The sequence below is a fragment of the Natrix helvetica genome, assembly GCF_964273705.1.
Source record: "Natrix helvetica genome assembly, chromosome: 2".
In the NCBI taxonomy this organism is placed as follows: Eukaryota; Metazoa; Chordata; class Lepidosauria; order Squamata; family Natricidae; genus Natrix; species Natrix helvetica.
In genome coordinates, this window is record NC_138552.1 from 280317818 (window position 1) to 280341156 (window position 23339).

The window sequence follows — 23339 nt, forward strand, 5'->3', positions numbered from 1 at the left end:
ATGTTTGTTTTTGTTGATCAACAAAAAATTTTTAAAAAGAAAAGAAAGTAACCATGTATCTTGTTTTTCCCATACCATACAAAGGCATGCCAACCCAACTGCAAGTCATGTCCCTCCAATGTTAGTAACCTTGTATTTCTCACGTTTCTTCTGAACAAGCTCAAGTTCCCTAAGCTTTGGGTGTAGACGTTTTAGGGTGGCTAGCCTCTCGTGTGAACCCAGCTTAGGTAGAAATTCCCTCTGGATTTCAAAAACGGGAGTGTTGCCGACTACAACTCCCTCCCCTACTCCCCTTCCCCGCGTATTTCCTCAGATAATTCAGATTATCGTTTTAAATGCTGGTAACCCTTTCCAGGCACCTCGACGGAAGGCGGGATGTAGATCAATCTAACCAATCAACCGAGGTGGAAGGGACCTCCGAGCTCGCCTCCACGCCGACCCTTGGCGTTCCCCCCCCGGGGGGCTCCATCCGGGCGCAGGGGGGTCCCGCCCGTCCCTTCCAGGCGGCGTGTCCAGAGCCCGGCCCGAAGGCGGCGCGCCACCGCCGGACTCTCGGCGGCTCGGGAGCTCAGGGGCGGGGCGGGGCGGGCGGGCGAGCGCAGCCAACCAGGCGGCGCGCGGGGCGGGCGAGTCGGGCGGCCGAGGCAGCCAAGATGCGGCGCTGATCGGGCGGCCGGGGCAGCAGGTGCGTCTCCCTTCAGCGCCGCGGCTCATGATGTGCCTGGAGAGCGACGGCTCGTCGGGCAGCGGCCCCCCCGGCTGCGGCGGACGCCTTCGGGTCTCGGCGGCGGCGGCGGTGGCCGGCGAGGACGAAGAGGAGGAAGACGACGGCGGAGGAGGAGGCGGAGGAGATCGGGGTTGCTGCGGACGGGGCGGCGAGGTGCAGACGCTCTCCGGCGCTCTCCCGGCGGCCGGCGGAGGCAAGATCGCGGCCAACGCCGAGCGGGGCTGCCAGGCGGCTCCTAGCCTGGGCAGAGCCCGCGTGGCCGCCGCCGCCATCCTCAGCGTGGGCAACGTGCTCAACTACCTGGACAGGTACACCGTGGCAGGTGAGGCCGTCGAGAGGATGCCCAGCTGGCTCGTTCGCTCCCCGCTTCTCCCCGCGTCCAGCTGCCCTCGCCTCCTTCGCCGAGCCTCGGCTTCCCCTCCCCGCCCCTGCCGGGCTGCGCGTCTTCTCCGCATGCCGGCTCGTCCTCCTCCCCCGCTGCTCCCCTTTTCTCCTCTTTCCCCCTCCCGCGTCAGCTTGCAATGCCCTGTCGGCGGCTGTTTTAATCGATCGCCGCTTCCCTTCCTCCGTTGGAGCGTTTCCTTTTCCCCTTCCTCCCCTCCGTCCTCCCCTCGCCAACCCCGGCTCGGTTTTTCCTCTTCCTTTCTCCAGTCAAGGTCTTTTATTCCCCTCTTTTCTTTCTTTCTTTTTTCCTCCCCCTTTTCTTCCGCTGGAGGATCAGGATCCCACACCTGCAGCCTGTTAAAGCCTCTTTCCTATTCCTCCCCTCCTTTTTCCACCCCCCTCCACCTCGGGTCGTCTCCTCGCTTCTCTCTCTTCTTGTCCTTCTTTCTATCGGCCGTTGGTCTTTTTGTCGCCCTCCTCAAATCTCCCTAGCGAGCACTTTGCCCGGCTTCCATCTGCGCGTTCTCTCGCTCGCTCATCTGGCTGCCGCAGGGACGTTCCAAGCGCTGCTGTTATTGCGAAGAGGCAACTCTTCGCCTTGCGCTGGATACAAAGGGAGATCCTGCCCGGCGCTTTGGCATCGGGGCGGGGGGGGGGGGTAAAAACCAGGATACCAACGATCGCGGGGGGGGGGGGAATCCTTTGGCAGAAGAGGGACAGGGGTTGGCACCTCTGGCCCCACTTCTCTTAAAACTGGGGAAATAAAAATAACTGGCCGGCTTCGGGGTGATCTGAATAGGAGCTTCAGGTTTTAAGATGGCAAATGTCAGAATCGAATAGAATTCTTTATTGGCCAAGTGTGATTGGGCACACAAGGAATTTGTCTTTGGTGCCTATTTCCTTCTTTCTTCGCCACAAAGAGAGAATGAATGAATGAGTTGTGTGCATAGATGTATATTTGTATAGAGGAAATGCTCTCTTAAAAGGGTTTTATTTTCCAGACCTGAAAGATGCCCATTCTAGATAGCCTTGCTCTGTTTCTTTCCCTGTTTACCATGGATGAATGGCATTGCTTAGGCAAAAGAACGCCTCCCCCCCCCCATCCTCCTCAGCCTGCAAAAGGAGATTTGCACCATTGTTTCCCACATTGTCATGAATTGTCTCTCCCCTTCAGTTTTCCAATAATTGGGATTTGCATCAGAGGGACGGCTAGGAGTGATTCTCTACTGTTTGGTGTGCTTAGTCTCTGTGTTTGTCCCTTGAAGTGTGTGTGTGTGTGTGTGTGCACAGGCACATAAGGCTGCCGTTGTTGTGTTGACAGAGGGAATCTAAAGAACTTATCTGAATGCTCTGAGGGTGACAAGTAAAAGCTGTTGCGAGGCAGATAAGAGCGACTTTGAAAATGGAGTGGTGGGGATTCCTGTCTATAGGCAATATCGCTGTGTGCAACCAACACAAACAGAACTTATGTCCTCCACTTCCCACAGTGGGGTTTACTCAAAGAAGAAAAAGCATCGGCTTTAAGCAGCCTCCTCTTAGCTGCACTTGCTGGAATACTCATCCTATGGGTGCTGTTTCTCCCCAAAGGTGTTTAAAAAGAAAGGAGTGCACAATTCCCTTGCTTTTTTCCCTTCTGCACAGTGCAGAGGGTTGGACTAGATGGTCTCTGAAACCCCTTCTGACTTCTCTGTGCAACGGGGACATGAAAGAATTCCCTTTTGGAGTGAGAAAATAGGGGAGGTTTTTGCTTTTGGGGTGCTGCCTCAGGGGAGGAAAAAAACCCTATATTAAAAAAATTGCAGAGGGAGATGTGAGTTTTGGTGGCAAAGAATTGGGAGTCTGCTAGCATCTGTTCCAACTAATAAATTTGCTAGGAAAAGGGGGCTACCGCAGCCCCTCTGATATGTTGAAGTGGAGCTGCGTGCATCTGTGTATGAATGAGTTTTCCCTTGGTAGTTTGAACACCTTGGAAAATGTGTTCTGTCAACGGACACAAGAGCTTGATATATTAGTTTTAGTGCAGTCAGTAGACTAAATCTATCCCTGAGCGAAGTGTAGGCCTTTCTTTCTTTGTTCTAGTGGTCAGGGAGGAAAAAAATAATAATCTTATTTTCCTCACCGAAATGTGGCAAAGCGGAGTTAGGAAGAAAAGGCTACGTTCTGCGAGTTTGCCTCTGAAATTTGGATGCCTCTAAATTCCAGGTTTTCACCGAGCCCTTTCAAAAGGACTCTTTATCATTATTAAAGCATGATAGTCTCGATTTAGGTGTGACAATTTCCCAAGGGCCAATCAGTGGCCATTCATTGTTACAAAGGGATGGGAATCTGGTCTTCCCCAGTCTGTTGTCAGGCTGATTGAGGACAATAGGGTTTGCAGTCTGACGTATTGGGAAGGCTATAGGTTGAGAAAAGTTACGCTGAAATACAGATGGTCTCCGACTTACAGACATTCGTTTAGTGACCGTTCAAAGTTAAAACAGGACTGGAAAAAGGTGACTTACAATCGTCACGGCATCCCCATGGTCTTGGCATTTAGGTGCTTGGCAACCAGTGTGTATTTATGATGGTTGGAGTGTCGGGGGGGGGGTGATCATCATTTGCCACTATCCCAGCTGACCTCTAATAAGCAACACCAATGAAGAAAGCTGGATTTGCTTAACAACCATGTGTTTCACTTAACAGCTGCAGTCATTCACTTAACTATGGCAAAAAGGTCATTAAAATGGGTGTGACTCACTTACAAACTGCTTTGCTTAACAACTGAAATTCTAGTCCCAATGGTACCATGTTTCCCCGAAAATAAGACAGGGTCTTATTTCCTTTTGAACCTCCCCCCCAAATAAGTGCTTGGCCTTATTTTCAGGAAAGGTCTTATTGTTTTTGAGGTGCAGGAGGCAGCGAGCATGGTCACCTCATGGCTGCTGCTGTGCTGCAATATTTTCGGGAAGGGCTTATTTTCAGGGGAGGGCTTATTTTAGCCCATGCACTCGAAAGCCCAATTGGGCTTATTATCCGGGGAGGTCTTATTTTCAGGGCAACAGGATAGTTGCAAATCAAGAATTACCTGCATATTGTCTTTACAGGCAATATACAGCACTTATCTAAAGCTAAAATCTTTTTTTCATTCCTTGCACTAAGTCACAGTACTGTAATTGTACTCGCGCTTTATCCTGCACTGACATAACCATTATTCCAAAGCACAATAGCTGGTTTCATACACACTATACCAACTCCAGATAAAACGTGGCAGACGTTAGCACCAATACTAATTCTAAACACGGAACATCTGGAATTGGGAACAGGTAGGCAATTCCTAAAACAGTGACCCCCACCTGGCACTCAAAGGATGGGGACTACAATTCCCAGAATCCCTAGTCAAAGTCCCCAATAGGTTTAGTAAGCGGTAGGATAGAGAAAAGATGCCACGTACTGAGAGCCAATGGATTTCTCGTCGTCTTGCAAGATGCAGGGTGAGGCTTGCTGCCTCACTCAAAGGGGCATAGATACAGTAGTGGCTTGCTGTGACATTGGAAAGACCTTCCAGTTTTGAAAATAGTAAACCTCTAGTACAAGGGTGTCAAACTCAAGGCCCGGGGGCCGGATCTGGCCCGCTGGGTGCTTAGAACTGACCCACAGGGCTGTCCTGGAAACAGCAAAGGACCTGACCACATTGCCACTGCCAGTGAAAATGGACATCAGGATGGCTGTGAGTGACCCTCCCAAGCTCCATTTTTGCAGGAAGCCACTGTAGCCAAAAATGGAGCTCGGGAGCCTGTTTTCACTGGCAGCGCCCTCCGGCCACCACAGGCGCCCCCCAACATGAGTGACCTCAAGTTGGCCATGCCCACCATGGCCACACACACCCTGCCCCTCCCCCAAGGTCAAACGCAACCCTGATGCGTCCCTCAATGAAATCGCGTTTGACACTCCTGCTCTAGTATCCGTGTTTAGGAAATGTGAAGCCCTATTTAAGATCTATATGGCGAAAGGAAGTTGGTCAGTGTGAAGCCCTGTCGCTATGATGACGACAGGCCAGTTTTACATCTCTATCTTGAGCCAAATGAAGATGCTGCAGAACTTCGGGTGCCAAGAGGTTTTCAGGCTCTGTACTAGAAGAAACAGGCTCCAGACTCAACCCAGCCAAGACAGGTAGCTTGAAAACAAGCCTGCAGCCCTTGAGTCCTCTGGATCTACATTTCTTGTTAGACCATGCAGGTGGAAGCCTGTCCCAGAGGACATTGGGCCACTCTTTTCTAGCACTGACAATGGAACCTAGTTGGGTAATGAAATGTCTATAAGGAAACAAACAAACTCAGAGAGCATCAAGGACCCCGGGGAGCCAGTTGGTTCCTTACTTGGAACAGGTTGGTCTGAGAATGGTTACTCATGCCCTCATCATCCCTTAGTATCATTGATTGTCATTTCCCTTTGTGTCATTGATTGTCATTTCATGCCTTTCAAAACCACCTGAAACTTCAGGCGAAAAAAAGAGTGGGGTGTGTGCTTATTGGTCAATATTATTACTGCTATGTTATACTGTAGAAGCTGCAGTGTTATGGCCTATAAAACCCTATATAACTCTTGATCTTGGTATCTAAGAAATCAGCTTTCCTAAATAGCATCTTTCTACCCACCTGGATGGCAAGAGAAGCCATGCTGAAATTCTCTCCTATTGTGAGGTGTAGTGGGAGAGAGATAAGTGGCAACCATTCTTTGTGGGGGCTCTTCTCCTCCAGTAATGGAGGCCCCCACCTTTACGACATTTCTAGAAATACTTTTGAGTCTGATTTTTAGAATAATCAGCACCAGTGTGCTTTTATTATTGCTTGTTGTGTTGTTGTTACTGTCTGATTATTAATTATTATTGCCCTGCTTTGCCGTTCTGCTGAATCACACCTGTGCACAGTATTCAATCCAGAAGTGGTATTCAGCTGGGTCGGACTGGTCCAAGCGAACCGGTAGCGGAGATTGCGGGTTGGCCTGCCTACCGGCCCCAGCTCTATGCTGTCCTATTTAGCCACATATTTGAGGCTGGGCGCATGCACGGAAGGTGCGTGCGCAAGCAAAGCACATGTGTGGAAAGCCGGGCGCATGCACAGAAGGTGCCCGCACACATGAAGCCATGCACACGCGGGGCGAACCGGTGGTAAAAATAAGTGAAACCCACCACTGATTCAATCCACCTAAATCTGGATTTCTCAACCTTGGCCACTTTAGGATGCGAGGGCTTCAACTCTCAGAATTCCTTAGCCAGCTGGCTGGAGAATTCTGGGAGTTGAAATCCACGCATCTTAAAGTGGCCAAGGCTGAGAAACCCTGATCTAGATTAAGGTGATCAATAATTCCTAGGAAGATCAAACCTTCATCTAGATTAAAGTGATTGATAACTTCTATGAATAAATAGGAAAGGGCTGGTTCCTTTTTCATCTGGCTGTAGATTTTTCAGGTAGCAGAAAACCAAGTGCTGGAATAAGGATTTTTGTTTATCTGGAAGGTTATCACGATACCAAGATCCCTTGTGCTAATTCAACAGCATACATATCCAACAAAGCTTCCTATTGTTATGTGTGTGTGCTTAGGAGAAATAAAAGTTTTTAAACACCGCACATAGGAATGAAAGGGGGACAATGGTTTTTGTTTTTAAAAAAAATATTCTTATCTTTGGGAGAAATCTGCTTACGTATTAGAAAAAAAAACTCATTCTTAAGAAAGAGGGAGCCAGGAGCTGGTTAAGATGTCAATTATGGGGAAAAGATGGTGACCAGGAAACGTCTGGGTAAACAGATTTTGGCCAATATCGGGGCAGTTTCTTGGAAAGTGACCTCTCTTAATTGTCGCATGTTTTAAACATTCCCCTCTTTAACTCAGCTTTTGATTTTTTTTCAGAAGAAAAGATACTCCGTTGAGGTTACTGACTTCATACACCAGACTAAGGCATGTTGTGTTTGTTTGGTTTTGGCTTTCTATGATTTGTGAACAAGCCAAGTGAGGCTTATTCAGGAAATCACGGTTAAGCAGCCTGCTTTAGCAAAACTTGGGCCCTTAGCAATAAAATTAGTTGCTGCGCTCAGGCAACAGATTTCAGTCAGTAAAGTTCTACGTGAGCTTAGGAGGACGAGGCATGGCCGTGAAACCAAACTCAGCTGCCCGTAGCCTCCTGCTACGTAGTCTCACCGTCGACCATGAGTGTTGACCAGTGGTGGGATTCAAATAATTTAACAACCGGTTCTCTGCCCTAATGACCAGCTGGGTAGGCATGGCTCGGTGGTCATATGATTGGGTGGACGTGGCCAACTCAACGTCACTCACATCGAGGGGCGCTTCGCCGTAGCTGTTACACTGTAATAAGGGTTAACCAGAGAGGCAGTTTCTGTAAGCAGGGCAATCAAGATTAAGCTAGAAACAGCACCAGAATGTTTTCTTCCTGCCTTCCTTACAGGATTAGCCCTGTAAAGGGGGGAAAAACAAAATGAGATTTCTTTTAACAACCGGTTCTCCGAACTGCTGAGAAAGTTAGCAACCGGTTCTCCAGAATAGGTGCGAACTGGCTGAATCCCACCACTGGTGTTGACATTGCAAGGGGGTTTGGTGTACATCTTGTGTGGTCCAATAGGTTGTGAAAGGTGTATGATTGGCATAGGCATATGGGCTCTGCTCAGAGTAAGCCAAGACTTAGGATGAATCAGGCTAAGGCGTGCATCCTGAGCCCTCTTGAGTGTGTTACAAGGAACTTTGATAGACTAAAAACCCGACAGAATATGCGCTGCTTGTTTTTTGTGACGTGGAAGGTCACAAAAAGTCTACTTTTCAACCTACCTTTCTTTTTTCTTTTTGTACGATGCAGGCTCAGCAAAGGGCTAAATTAAGTCACTTGTTTAAGTGCATTGTGTGAATGCAGCTACAAGTAGTCCTCGGTTTATAATCATTCATTTCAGTGGCCGTTTGAACTTGCAACCGAACTGAAAAAAGTGAGTTATGGCTATTTTTCATACTTACGACTGCTCGACATGCCCATGGGTCACCTAATCAAAATTCAGATGCTTGGCAACTGATTCATATCTATGAACCTGATGTTCTTTTGCAACCTTCTGACAAGCAAAGTCAGGGGGAAGCCAGATTCACTTAACAACTGTGTTAATAACAACTGCAGTGATTCACTTAACAACTGTGGCAAGAAAATGGATCAAAACTCACTTAACAACTATCTTGCTTAGCAAGGGAAATGTTGAGCTCAATCTGAGGACTACAGCAAGTTTTTGTGGTCCTTATTAAATTCCTTACAAATAGTCCTCCACTTACAACAGTTCATTTAGTGACAGTTTGAAGTTACAACGGCACTGAATAAAGTGACTTACGACCGTTTTTCCCACTTATGACTTGCATCAGGGTTATGGGATCAAAATTGGGATGCTTGGCAACTGGCTCACATTTATGACAGCTGCAGTGTCCCAGGGTCATGTGATCCCCTTTTGCGACCTTCTGACAAGCGAAATCAATAAAGCCAGATTCGCTTAACGACGGTGATACTAGCTTAATAACTGCAGTGATTCACTTAGCAATTGGGGCAAGAAAGGTGGTAAAATGGGACAACATTCACTTTGACAAATGTCTCACTTAGCAACAGAAATGTTGGGCTCTGTTGTCGTAAGTCGAGGACTACCTGCATTTAATTCAGAATCTACAACAGAGGAAAGAGCTTTAGCAGCTTTTCCAGTTGACACTTCTATCCCCGCCTGATTTCTGTATTGAAGGAGGGCTCATCCCCTTCAAAAGGAATCTATTTGTTCTGACTGAGGCTTCCCAAGAGCATGAAACAAACTCCTTGTCCCAACAAAAAACCCCTTTATTAATTTACTGTGAATTCTGCTCATTCACAGCTAACAAAGTCTTTCAAGGGAGGATTTACAGTCACAGAACCTATCTAGCTTGGAGAGCTGACAGGCGATATCTGCAAAACCTGACAAGGAGTCTTGGAGAGTCACGAACCAATTAAGTGAACTAATTGTCTCCTGCAAACTCCACTCCCCTTTCGCTCCTCTTTTATTTCCTCAGGGGGAGGGGCATTCATCGTCCATCTGTGGCCTTACTTACTCCCAAATCGCCCCCTGTTCCCTTCGTCTGGCAACTCTGCGCACACGCACACTGGGAACAGGCTCCAGCTGTTCATCTGCCTCACTGATGTCTGACTCTGAAGGCAGCTGATAACTGACATACAGCTCTGGCCCCTTCTTTGCCTCCAACACAGAGCCCTCGTCAGAGCCTTCCCCAGGCTCCAGGACTGGCCCATGTTTCTCCCCAACCTCCTCACTGTCCGAATCTGCTGATAGCTCCACTGGCGGGCCACAACACTGTTCTCCTGTTGAGTAGCTCCTTTGCACTGCAACCTGTCTCCTAATATTTATCTCTAAGTGGTTTCTCCGCAGTTTCCACCTGCTGGCTCTAGTTTTGCCATCTGGAGAGAGCAATAAGCCTGTTTCAGCTTTTTGTTTTTCCCCTCAATGGTCCTTTGTTCATTCTCTGCTCAATTTCTTCATCAGGCATCTTTAAGATGTAGGCACTTCACCTGCCAGAATTCCCCAGCCAGCATGGCTGACAGGGGAAAACACTGGAAATCCACCTGTCTTAAAAGTTGCCAAGTGTGAGAAACTCTGGGGCTAAACACACATCCCATTCTTTCAGCTACTGCACTGCTCCTGGGATTTTTTACCGTAGCTGGGTGGTGCATTCCCTAGTTCGGCACTCAGACCTTGGGGCTTCACTTAATCCCAGCGATGGCGGTCTGTGTGTGTCTGTGTGTGTGTGTAAAACCCCCAAAAACTGAGGGCTAGAATCTTAGAAGTTAATGTGGCATATGACAGAGTCACCAAGGTAATTATAATGAGTGTGCATATCCTGTGTGCTCACGTTGTGAATGGAAATGCAGCAGCCCAAGGTAATGAAAAAAGAAATTAGCTCGGTTTTAATTACGGAGGCTGTACCAAAGGGGGCCCCCACCCCAGCCCACATCCCGGCTCCCTCTAATTTGGAGTCAGTGATTCAGTCCTTGGGTGAAGCAACTGGCAGCTCCAGATGAGTGTCAGCACTGTGTGTGTGTTTGTGTGTGTGTGTGTAAATGCGTGTGCACCTCTGTTTGCCTGAGTGAATGAGGATGAATCAGGTCACCAGGTGAAAAATCCGGTTTGTATCTTAGGACAGGTGGCAATTAGGACACGCGGCTCTCGAATGCCTTCAAAGCATCTTTTGCTCATGAATAATGCAGGTGCTGGGGAAAGTAGGCAGAGGGCCCTTTCTGCGGAGGAGTGGAGGGAGCCAGAGGTTGGTACATCGAGAAGGCCATTTAATCCAGTGTATGTGTCACAGCTGAGGTGTGGTTTCTGCCTTGCTCCCCGGCGCTCTCTCGCTTGGCCTGAGAATAAGTCACCGACTGAACTGGCTGGGTGAGAGATGACCTGGTATCTGTAAACTCATTTCCTGATACCCGGGAGTAAATATTTTGAACTTTGGGTTCCCGTGGGAACTTTTAGAACTGCCCCTGAGTTTGTTCTGTCAATGTAGTAGAAAGTGGGGGGCACTTTATTATTATTATTATTATTATTTTTTCTTCTTCTTCTTCTTCTTCTTCTTCTTCTTCTTCTTCTTCTTCTTCTTCTTCTTCTTCTTCTTCTTCTTCTTCTTCCTCCTCCTCCTCCTCCTCCTCCTCCTCCTCCTCCTCCTCCCCCCTCCTCCTCTTCTCCTCCTCCTTCTTCTTCTTCTTCTTCTTCTTCTTCTTCTTCTTCTTCTTCTTCTTCTTCTTCTTCTTCTTCTTCTTCTTCTTCTTCTTCTTAACATAACAAAATAAAGAAAACCACTTACTAAGGGATACTTATTTAGTCCCCTTCTGACAAGATGGATCGCAAATAAATTAATACAAATACACACACACACGTACGTCTGTGTGTTTTCGTGTATACATCAGGGGTGAGTTGCTGCTGGTTTTACTACCAATTCATAATGTGTGCACAACATGCGCACACACAGAACAATTTATAATCCATATTATAATGGATTATATATTATATATTTATATATAGTGTCACAATCCCTGGTATGCCCAAATATGGGAGGGAACATACTGCTTCCCTTTTCGGTCTTTCGGCTCGGCCATTTTTTTTATGTTGCCTTGCTACCTTTGTGCTATTTATCAGCACAAATGCAACACAAATATATATATGTGTGTGTGTGTGTGTGTGTGTGTGTGTTGTATTTGTACTGATAAATAAATAAAGGGAGACTAGTATAGATCTATTTCGAGCTAATTAGCTCTCATCAGCTAGCCATACCCTTACTGGGATTTGAACCTGGGCTGTATTATATCTTAGGCAGGAGTCTTAGCCACTAAGCCACAGGCTCGCCTCCTTATCAGTTGAGCCAGGGAAATAGGTATGTATTTGTGTTACAACCCCTGGTATGCCTAAATATGGGAGAAAGGTCACTACTCCCTCTTTCTGTCCTTCGGCTCATCACAGAAAACCATGCAGGCAGAAAACCATATTTTTATTTTTAATGTTGCCTTTTTATATTTGTGTTGTATTTGTACTGATAAATAAATAAAGGGAGACTAGTATAGATCTATTTCGAGCTAATTAGCTCTCATCAGCTAGCCATACCCTTACTGGGATTTGAACCTGGGCTGTGTTATATCTTAGGCAGGAGTCTTAGCCACTAAGCTATATATGGATTATCTATCTATCTATCCACCCATCCATTCATCTATCTATTTATAAATATACTTATTGTTTTTACTTGTTTTATTGTAAACTTGGAGTCACCTAAAAGTGAGGTGACACTTGATACTTGAACAGCCCCAGATCGGGCAAACCAGTAGTAGCGGTGGTGGGACTCTCTGCCCACCCACCTGGACACTTCTGAGCATGCACAGGAGCGCAAGCATGTGCACGAGTGAACCAGTAGTAAAAAAAATGGAAACCCACCACTATACTTGACTATATAAATAAATAAATTCAGGGAATTGAAATTGCCAAGTTTGAGAATCGCTGGGCTGAATGCAACCAATTCTTTCAGGTACTACAGAACTCATTGGATGTAGCTCTGACGTATTCTCTAGTTTGGCACTCAGACCTAGAGACTTCACTTAATCCCAGTGATGGCATGGTGTGTAACCAAAACAATGAGGGCTAGAACTTTAATGTGGCATGTGACCGAGTCACCAAGGTAATTGAAGTGATCCGTAATGAATATACGTATCCTGTCTGACTCATGTTACAAAAGGGTTACAAAATGCAGCTGCCCAAGGTAATGAAAAAATAGCTATATATATTTGTGTGTGTGTATATATATACATACATATAGACATACAACCATTTAAATATGACCCAGCAGTGTGCAGCAGCTGCCAAAAAGCCAACACAGTTCTAGGCTGCTTAAACAGAGGGATAGAATCAAGATCACGTGAAGTGTTAATACCACTTTATAATGCCTTGGTAAGGCTACACTTGGAATACTGCATCCAGTTTTGGTCGCCACGATGTAGAAAAGATGATGAGACTCTAGAAAGAGTGCAGAGAAGAGCAACAAAGGTGATTAGGGGACTGGAGGCTAAAACATATGAAGAATGGTTGCTGGAACTGGGCATGTCTAGTTTAATGAAAACAAGGACTAGGGGAGACATGATAGCAGTCTTCCAATATCTCAGGGGTTGCCACAAAGAAGAGGGAGTCAAACTATTTTCCAAGGCATCTGAGGGTAGAACAAGAAGCAATGGGTGGAAAATAATCAAGGAGAGAAGCAACTTAGAACTGAGGAGAAATTTCCTGATAGTTAGAACAATTAATCAGTGGAACAGCTTGCCTCCAGAAGTTGTGAATGCCCCAACACTGGAAGCCTTTAAGAAGATGCCATTTGTTTGAAACGGTATAGGGTTTCCTGCCTAGGCAGGGGGTTGTACTAGAAGACCTCCAAGGTCCCTTCCAACTCTGCTATTGTATTGTATTGCATTCATATATGCACATAAACATGCACACATAAGGAGAGATACAAAATGTTGATCGTTCATAGTTGGCATTTTTGTCTAAAATTAGTATTAACCTGATTCATTCATCGTACTCAGCTGCAAGAGCCTTAGACCTAGTGCAGGGATCCTCAAACTAAGGCCAGGGGGGCGGATATGGCCCGCTGAAGCCATTAATCAGGCCCACGCGGGACCACCAGGCTGCCCCACCCACAGCACCCCACCTACCTGCCGGCCCCAACCCACCTTGTGGAGGCCGAGGAGGCCAAAAACAGGATGTGCGGAGGCCTCAGAAGTCCTTCACAGCCCCCTCAAAGCAGCCACATCCCATCACTAACCTGCTTTCCACCCCCAGGAGCATAACAACTTAAAGTTTAATTTGTGTGTATTGCTTAATAGACTACTATACTGGCCACACCCACCCAGTCACATGACCACTTAGCCACACCCACCGAGCTGGTCTGCCCCCCCCCAATAGTCTGAGGGCCCTTGAATTGGCCCCTTGTTTAAAAAGTTTGAGGACCCCTGACCTAGTGTAACATGTGAGTTGGATCATGGGTGAAAAAAGTAGGTTTCCTCAATTCAGGTTAGTGACTAAAATAATGTTTCCTTGGGTTTTCTTGTCAACAGTACAGAAAATATTACAATATTTTAGCATTGCAAGCCATCCTGTGGTAAGATGGGTGACTAATAAATTTGATGCATATATAAATAACTAAAGTAAGTAGGGGAGTAAGTAAGTAAGTAAGTTAGCAAATAAATACCCTGTATTTTTCAGAGTATAAGATACACTTTTTCCCACCAAAAAAGTGGGTGGAAATGTCTGTGCGTCTTATACTCTGAATATTGGGGTGGTGGTGGTGGTGTAGTGCCAATCAGCTGCTTTAGAACGGGCTGTGGTGGCGACAAATGGGCGGTGATGAACAGATTGCACCAAACGGGCGGCAGCGAAAAGGCCACGGCAAACAGGTGGCAGTGAATGGGATGCGCCGAATGGCCTGCGGCAATGGTGAATGGGCCACAGTGAACAGGTGGTGGCAAATGAGTGGCGGCAAATGGATGGTGGCGAATGGGCTGGGGTGGTGGCAAATGGGCCGTGACGAACGGGCTGTGACAAAGACGCTGCGGTGAATGGCTGTGCTGAACGGGCCATGGCAGACACGCCAGATGAATACTGGATGGATGCTGGGAAGCAGAGGCAGATTTTTTCCCCCTTGTTTTCCTTCCCAAAAGCTAGGTCCATCTTATAGTCTGGAGCGTGTTATAGTCCGAAAAATACGGTATATGCGTATTTATTGTACGCCGCCCTGAGTCCCTTCGTGGAGAGGGAGCGGCTAACAAGTCTAATAAATACAAATACAAATACATCCATAAAATCATTTGTCATTCTCTTCTTCCTCATTTTTTTTCATTTTCCCAGTGTTTAGATTTTACCTTTTACCTGAATTTCAACAAGCCTTGACTAAACTACAATAGAATAATCATAGTGTATCTGTAGTCACCTGGATTATATAGGTGCAGCCTGCATCCATTTCTGAAATGAGGCAGAGGCAGAGCTGCAGCAATGGGAACTTGGATCACGTGAAAGGAGTCGGCAACACCTGACTTGTCTGTCTTCACTTCTAGGAAGGGAAACACAGAGGATATGAGCCCAGACCTTGTCATCCTGACTAGGAAAAGACTCTGGTGACAGAATGGCCGAGACATTTGCCAAGCCACATTCCACAGGTAGCTGCTGGCACTGTGCACTTCCCTCCTTGCAAATAATACTTCCGGGGAGAAGAGAAGACACATTACCCTTTGGCACCTCCGGAATGCTGTTTGGCGAGGCATCGGTGCTTCTGACTCACCTTTTGCACCTCTTTTGCAGATCTCTGCTTTCTTCTGGCTTCCAGTTTCCCATTTCCAAAATTCTTTGGTTTACAGTCCTCTCTTTATATTTCTGTTCCTATGGAGAAGTCATTCTAGTGTACCACTCGGGAAACTTGGGTGAGACTTACCATATTTTTCGGCGTATAAGATGCACCGGAGTATAAGACACACCACGATTTTGAAGAGGCAAATTTTTTAAAAAAGGTTTTGCACTCCCCAAAACGACTCGTTTTTCACAAAAATGGGCCTGTTTTCTCCCCCAAAAAGGGCATGAATAGCCTTTAGGAGGCTTGCAGAGTGCTCCTGGGGAGGGGGGGGGGCAAAACTGAGCAAAAAAATGTCCTGTTTTTTGCAAAAACGGGCCCATTTTTTGTAAAAGAAAATGGCATGCATAGCCTTTAGGAGGCTTATAGAGTGCTCCTGGGGTCTGGGGGGCAAAATTGAGCAAAAAACAGTCCATTTTTCGCTCATTTCTGCCCTCCCCAGCCCCCAGGAACACTCTGGAAGCCTCCTAAAGCTATGCACGGCCATTTGGGTAAAGGGACGGGGTTTCAGGAGGCCAAAAATGCTGTATTCAGTGTATAAGATGCACCCAGATTTTCAGCCTCTTTTGTGAGGGGAAAAGGTGTGTCTTATATTCCCAAAAATATGGTAGTTATTGTCTCAGAGGGCTTGCTCTAGTCAATGTGAGACAGATCCGTTGCTGAGTCTACCTCCTTTGCAAATGTCGAAAGGGCTTTCGTTCTCGTGAAGCCAAAAGCCTCTTGTGTTTGAAACAGAGCTGAGCTGCAGAGCACCTTGGGGGAAAACCTCCTTTGATTTTGGAGCCAAGGAATGGAGTGACTGATTTTTATTTCTCCAGCAGTAGCAAGAATTTCCTGGAGGAATTTGTTTTTAGTTGTAAGCCCCCCTGAGTCATTTGGGAGGCAGCCTATGAATAAATTACATTAAACTAATAAATTTCTAGAGGGCAGGAATCTTCTGTGATAGGAAAAACAAGGGCAGGATTGAAAAGTCCTCTTGGAAGTGAATGGAAGCTTGGGAATAAAATGTAGAGAACGTTCACATTTTGCCTTTGGCTATCTTATAATTAAATAAGTGCACATTCCCCCAAATTCTCTTCTCCCCTGAAACAATTTGTAAAGCCAATTCTCTTTAATTAAACTGAAGGAGAATGGTAGGGAAAACTGCTGGATTGATGCTACCTTGAAGTGTGTAGTAGGCATAAGTTGCCAAGTGTTGGTTTTTGAGATCTAACTGCAAAGCTGGGTTCAGACGACATATTAAACTAGGTGACAATGGAACTGAGTCATTTGAGTTTATTGTATTGTGGGAACGAACCCAACTCTTGGTATGTTTCATGAGCAAGGTTTTTCTACTGAACCATAGTCTGGGTTATGTTACGCAATTACAGCAACTGCATTCTTATTAAAGCTGAATTTAGGGATGAATCTGTGGTGTGAAGACTTTCCTAGAAACTCAGAAGGGAGCCAATTAATAGTTATTTGAACCAGCAACAAGATTGTATTTCAACAAGGCATTTCGAAAAGAAATATGAGCAAGGATAGTATTTATTTACTTTCCCTACCGGTTCGCAAATGTGAGCATGCGTGCATGCAAGCGAATCGAGAGAAGCTTTGATCGCGCGCATGGCTTGCACACATGCGTGTGGCTTGAAAACATGCCTAAATAGGACAACCTAGAGGCGGGGCAAATGGGCGATTTACCGGCTGAATACCACCTCTGAATATGAGTGATAAAATAGGATCAGACACCAGAAGATGAAACCATTTCTACCAAATAAGAATCATTGGGCGCATACATCTCAAAATGTGTGGTTGGGTTCCTTATGATTGTTTATAATTAAATAAACCGTCATTATCTGGCTTTGTACAACACACAAAACTATGATCCATGGTTTATAGCGCACAGTGGGCGGTTAGGTATAAACCATGGCTTGGTGTTATATACATCAATCTCAGCAATACATTCAGATAGCTACCCTGTTTCCCTGAAAATAAGACCTCCCCAGATAATAAAGCCCAATCGGGTTTTTGAGCACATGCACTAAAATAAGCCCTCCCCTGAAAATAAGCCCTCCCTGAAAATATTGCAGCACAGCAGCAGCCATGAGCTGACCATGCACGCCACCTCCTGCACCTCAAAAATAATAAGACCTCCCCCAAAATAAGGCCAAGTGCTTATTTCAGGGGTCAAAAGAAAATAAGACCCTGTCTTATTTTTGAGAAAACACAGTAATTCTATGAACTGACTCCATAGGCCAGGGGTGTCCAAACTTGGGAACTTTAAGACTTGTGGACTTCAACTCCCAGAATTCCCCAGCCAGCCATGCTGGCTGGGGAATTCTGGGAGTTGAAGTCCACAAGTCTTAAAGTTCCCAAGTTTGGACACCCCTGCCATAGGCCAACATGTCAATTTGTGCATGCCAGTATGCTTTTCAGGTTTTCTAATGATGGATTGCCAAGAATTTTCCAATAAACAAAATGTTAGGTAATAACTCTGAGAGATCATTTAATCTTCTCTGATGGAGTGCTTAGCATGCATAACTTCTGCAGTATGAATAAAATGTGGCTTTGCACCTATTTATCTTCCAAGTTATCTGATCCTGTCTCCTTTGCATTACCTGTAAAAAGCACTTGGTACACATAAATTCATATCTTTCTCTCATAAGCAGTAGAGCACACACCCTTGACTTTCTCTAGACAGTGGGAGCACATGTGAATATCCTCCCTGCTGAAACTTCCCGGGCCTTCTTCTAAAAAACTTGGAGTTATTTCCTGGTTTCATTAGATGATTCCCAGGATCTGACACATGAGTCTGTCAGGGAGTGTGGGAGAGGAAATGCCTTTAAATCCCTTTAAATGGGAGGCAGAGGGCTGAACTCTCAAAAACAGTAGGTGGAGCCAGGTAGATCTAATTTTAAATGGAGCTCATTTCTACCCTAATTAAAATGAAATCTAATGAATGCAATTAGACTCCAGTCATATATTTAGTTATTCTGTCATGTTAAAAAATGCTAATTGGCAATGGGTCTTGGAGATCCTGGGGGACACATCCTGACTTTTGCATATCTTTTGGGGCAGGGGTGAAATCAACTTACCTTCGCTACCGGTTCACACATGTGAACACATGCGCCACCTTCTGCATGTGCAAGACCTTCCGTGCATGCACAGAGCATCAAAAACAGGATGTGATGACATCCGGGCGGGTGGGTGGAACCTCCCACCGCTACCGCTACCGGTTCACCCAAACTGGATAGAACTGGCTGAATTGCACTACTGTTTTGGGGAAGTCACAACCTAAGACCCTGGGATCTAATTCTTAAGACAGAAAAGCAGAGCACCATCCACTACACAAACTCTTGTCGTGACTTTTTACTGAGTAAAATGGTGCATCATAGGACAACCTTTTTTTAAATCAAAGTGCCTTAAATGGATCAATTTAATTTACATCCAAAATCTGGGACCCATGGCTACCGAGTTAATAAAATTAGAAGAAGTTGTGACTGCTTCAGTGTTACTGGTTGCTACTGCAGTCACGTTATCTTTATTTTCAACATTCTGTGACAGTTTTCCAGCCAGTCGTGCAATCCCTTATTCCCCCCTCTACCCAGCAGCAGCCACTTACCTACCTGCTGGAAAAGGGAAGGAGAAGGGAGGAAAATTTCTGATGCTCCCTGCCTTATTCCCACCAATGGGGAATCCAGAGGGAGTTGGAAATCATTCCTGCTCCCACTGTTGTTGTTTTACAATGGTCATTCTGTTTTTCTGTTTAGGTAAGGAAATATCTCTGAAACAATATCCCAACAGGGCATGAGTTGTTTACTAATTTTAGGAAATAATAGAACAGAATTCTTTATTGGCCAAGTGTGATTGAATACACAAGGAATTTGCCCTCTGCATAAGCTCTCAGTGTACATAAAAACAACATAGATCATAGATCATAAGTCATAGTTACAACAATTAATCATAGCAACAAGTGAGAAATCATAGATACCTATAAGGTAAAGGTAAAGATTCCCTTTGCACATATGTGCTAGTCATTTCCGTCTCTAGAGGCGGTGCTCATCTCAGTTTCAAAGCTGAAGATTCAGTGCTGTCCAAAGACGTTCTCCGTTGTCATGTGGCCGGCCTGACTAAACGGCGATGGTGCACGGAACGCTGTTACTTTCCCACCAAAGTGGTCCCTATTTTTCATGTGCTTTCAAACTACTAGGTTAGCAGAAGCTGGGACAAGTAGTAGGAGCTCATTCCGTTACGTGACACTAGGGATTCGAACCGCCGAACTGCCAACCTTTCTGATCAACAAGCTCTGCATCTTAGCCACTGAGCCACCGTGTCCCTGGATACCAATAGGGGAAGGTATTAGGAAAGATGAGAAGGGTAATATCAATACAGCCTACTACATTGTTAAATATCTTTATATTCCTAAAACAGTGTTGTGGGAATTAGTATTTCAGCAGAGTAATGACCCGGGAGGAAAAGAAACTATCTTTGTGTCTAATTGTTTTGGCATGCAATGCCCTATTAACTTGGTTCATCTTCTTCTTTGCTCTTCTATTCCTGCCACCTTCTTTTGAAACCATTCATCTTTTCTCCTAGAAACAAAAATCCCAGCCCAGGAACAGTTCTAGATTTCTAGCCTTAACAGTGCAGGAGGGAAAAAAAGAAATAAATAAAAAGCTGTCGCAATGGCATGAATTTTAAAGGTTGCCCCAGGTCTTACGGTTGTTCTACTCAGCTGCCGAAACTGCTGATTACCTTTCTTCAGATATCTCTCTCCTAAACATCTGCTGGTGTTGACATCTTGAAGATGTAATATGACTTCATCATTATGATGATTTTAGTAGGTGACTAAAGAAGCAGATTTGCTGGCAAAGCTGTAGTTTTGTAAATGCTATTTTATTTCCTCTAGATTTTTTTAAAAAAAAACAAAACCAAAACAAAATCTCCTAAATCTTAGGATCAAAACTCAGGGCTGCATTCTTAAAATTTTTATCTGGTTTACCTACAAAGTGGCGTGATTTTACAATCGTAGATTAAAGCCTGAAAGGAAAGGAGAGAGGTTAGATTTGCACATTATGCAAAACTGTGGTTTACTGCATAAACTACCGCTGGCTGGGTTCACCCAATGTGCTCAGTCATAAACCTTGATTTAGGAATCTCCAAGTCTTGGCTTCATATAATCTACTAAGGTAAGGCAAAATGAAACAACCATATAACAACCTTCAGATGCTGCAGTGCCTGTCTAACATACTCTTTCCAGATCCGATTAATCAAAATCTTTTAAATAAAATGAAATAAATAGAAAATTGGTAAGTTGGGAAACGGGGTCCTAGCCTCTATAGCTACGATGGCAAACCTATGGCACACGTGCCACAGGTGGCATGCAGAGCCCTCTCTGCAGGCATGCAAGCCGTCGCCCTAGATCAGTTCCGCTGCGCATGCGCATGGGCCTCCCGCCAGCCAGCTAAATTTTCGATTCTCTGCCACGCATGCATGGGAGAGGGGCGCATGTCTGTGCGGCGCACACATGTGTAGTGGGGCGGGTCGCACACAGGAGTCACACACAAATGAGTGGGGGTGGGTCACACACAGGGTTTACGCACTCATGCACAGGCAGGGCACATGCAGAGGGTCGCGTGCATGCATTGTGTTATGGGTGTGCGTGTGCGCGTGTGCATGCACGCTTTCAGCGCTCAGCACCAAAAAGGTTTGCCAACACCCCTCTATAGCATTATTTTTTCAATCTGCTGTCTGGAGAATTCTGGGAGTTGAAGTCCACACATCTTAAAGTTGCCAAGGTTGAAAAACACTGCTCTGTAACATTATGTTCCCTGTTTCTCCGAAAATAAAACCTCTCCGGATAACGAGCCCAATTGGGCTTTTGAGCACATGCACTAAAATAAATCCTCCTTCGCCCTCCCCAAAAATATTGCAATGCAGCAGCAGCCATGAGGTGATCACGTTCGCCGCCTCCTGCACCTCAAAAATAATAAGACCGCCCCGAAAATAAGGCCAAGTGCTTATTTCAGGGGTCAAAAGAAAATAAGACCCTGTCTTATTTTCGGGAAAACACAGTTTTTTGCAGAAATTTCTTTGAACTCCACAATGCCCTCATGGCATAGTGGGTATGTGTGGGGTAGGTGGGTGAGGGAAAGGCGTGCATGCCAATTCACCTTCTTACGGCTTGCTGTGGCTTCCTTACAGCTATTTTGTAAGCATTCCAATCACATCTCTCAATATTCCAGCTGTAGCCCCACCTTCAAAAGTTTGCCTCCTTCTGGTTTGGCATCGTGTGTGCATTTAAGAAAAAGTAGGCAGAAGGGAGGAAACCATTAAGAGTGAATGAGAATGCATACTATGATTGTGTGGGCTCTGACCACATCCAATTTAACTTCTGACTCTGCTAGTAGCAGGTAGGTGGCCTCCAACTGTTTCCTCAAAAGAGTACGTTCTAGCTACGTTATTTTCCTAGCTTATATGAAGTTTCTCCTATCCAGCACTTGGGTGGGCTACATAAAAGAGTAGAATAAATAATGTTGTTCAGTTTTTAAGTCATGTTTGATTCCTTGCTACCTCATGGACCACAGCACAACAAACCCAGGGGTGGCCTTCAAATATTTCAGCAACGGGTTCTCTGCTCGGTTGCTGGGTGGGTGTGGCCATGGTGGGCATGGCCTAGTCGGCCTCCTTCACCATGGCGGGGGGTGTTTTCGACTTCCCCAGGCTCCGGAGGCTTTCCCCCCGTCCCCGAGCCTCTGCGCGGGCCCTGCACTTACCTTGCATCCAATGTGGAGAATCCTGGGAGGGGTGTGGTGGGGTGGCAGCGGCAAGGTGTGGTGGGCGGGGCCAGCCAGGGGTGGGATTTCGAGGGTCTCCGACCCAGCCGTAACGTTAGCTACGGGTTCTCCCGCCCATAGCAGCCCACCCCTGACCAAGCCCCTTTGTTCTCTACTGTCTCCTTGTGTTTGCTTGAATTCATGTTAATTGCGTCAGTGACACTATCTAAGCATCTCATTGCTCCCTGTCTTAGCTGGAGTGAGGTGGAGAATTTTAATATACCCTGTTTTCCCGAAAATAAGACCTATCCAAAAAATAAAACCTAGCATGTTTTACCCGTGCATCTAATATAAGCCCTCCCCTCCCCAAATAAGCCCTACCTGAGCGCTCATGCAGCCATTTCCCCCACCATTCTGTCTGGTTGCTTGTGGTGCAACCTCCAGGTGAGGCAGGTGTCGGGGCATGGGTGGCCTGGCTGCAGGGGCCCTGAGGTAAGCGGTGCAGGGTGCATAGGGCAGCTTTACCCCCACCCCACCCCACTTCACGGTGGCAGCACTGGCACACCATGCAACCTCCTGCCCCATTGCAAGCAAGCAGAAGAAGTGAGCCTCCCGTACATGGGAAAAAATAAGACATTCCCCAAAAATAAACCCTATTGCTTATTTTTTGGCCCAGTGTTATTTTCCTTTGGGCCCCAAAATAAGCCCTACAACTTATTTCCGGGGGTGTCTTATTTTTTCCATGTGCAGGGAAATAAGACTACGTCTTATTTTGGGGTAAACACGGGTAGGTAGTCCTCAACTTACAACCATTCATCTAACAACAACTTGAAGTTAAAATAGCACTGAAAAAAGTGAGTTATGAATGGTCCTCACACTTACAACCACTGTAGCATCCCCACAGTTACGCTTGTCTCTTGGTAGCAACATGTATTTAGCTTCCCAGCTTCCTGTGATCGCCGATTGCAATCTTCCCAACCAGCTTCCAATTAACAAAGTTAATGAGGGAAAGCAGGACTTGCTTAACAACCACATGACTTACTTAACAACTGCAGTGATCCACTTAATACCATGGCAAGAAATGTCAAAAAATTGGGCGCAGTTCATTTACCAACCATCTTGTGGTCATAAATGGAGAACTACCTGAAATCCCCTTTCTTCCGACTTTTGCTCTGATGCATTACAGGCCTGGACTTCAGCAGTGATGGATGGATGCCCAGTATCCCTTTGCAAAGTGAGATGGGCAGCGTATAAATTTAAGGCAGGACAAGGCAAAACAAGAAGCAATGGGTGAAAACTAATCAAAGAGAGACCCAACCAAGAACTAAGGAGAAATTTCCTGACAGTGAGAGCAATTAATCAGTGAAACGACTTGCCTTCAGAAGTTGTGGGTACTTCATCCCTGGAGGCTTTAGAGAAGAGATTGGACAGCGATTTGTCTGAAATGGTGTAGAGCTTCCTACTTGAGCAGGGGTTGGACTAGAAGACCTCCAAATTCCCTTCCAACTCTGTTATTCCCAAAATAATTAAAAATAAAATACTGTACT

General features: G+C 45.9%; 1 protein-coding gene across 2 annotated transcripts in view; it reads left to right on the forward strand.

Annotated features, from left to right (window-relative positions):
* Window positions 1-627: 627 nt before the first annotated feature.
* Window positions 628-23339, forward strand: part of LOC309386146 (sphingosine-1-phosphate transporter SPNS2-like) — a 149198-nt gene continuing 126486 nt past the window's right edge. For both annotated transcript variants that reach the window (XR_014174354.1, XM_081941211.1), the window contains exon 1: window positions 628-1049. Coding sequence is in view for 1 of the 2 variants with exons in the window: in XM_081941211.1 (XP_081797337.1) it covers window positions 713-1049 (337 nt within the window). In the remaining variant the exon portion in view is untranslated. The remainder of the gene's footprint in view (window positions 1050-23339) is intronic.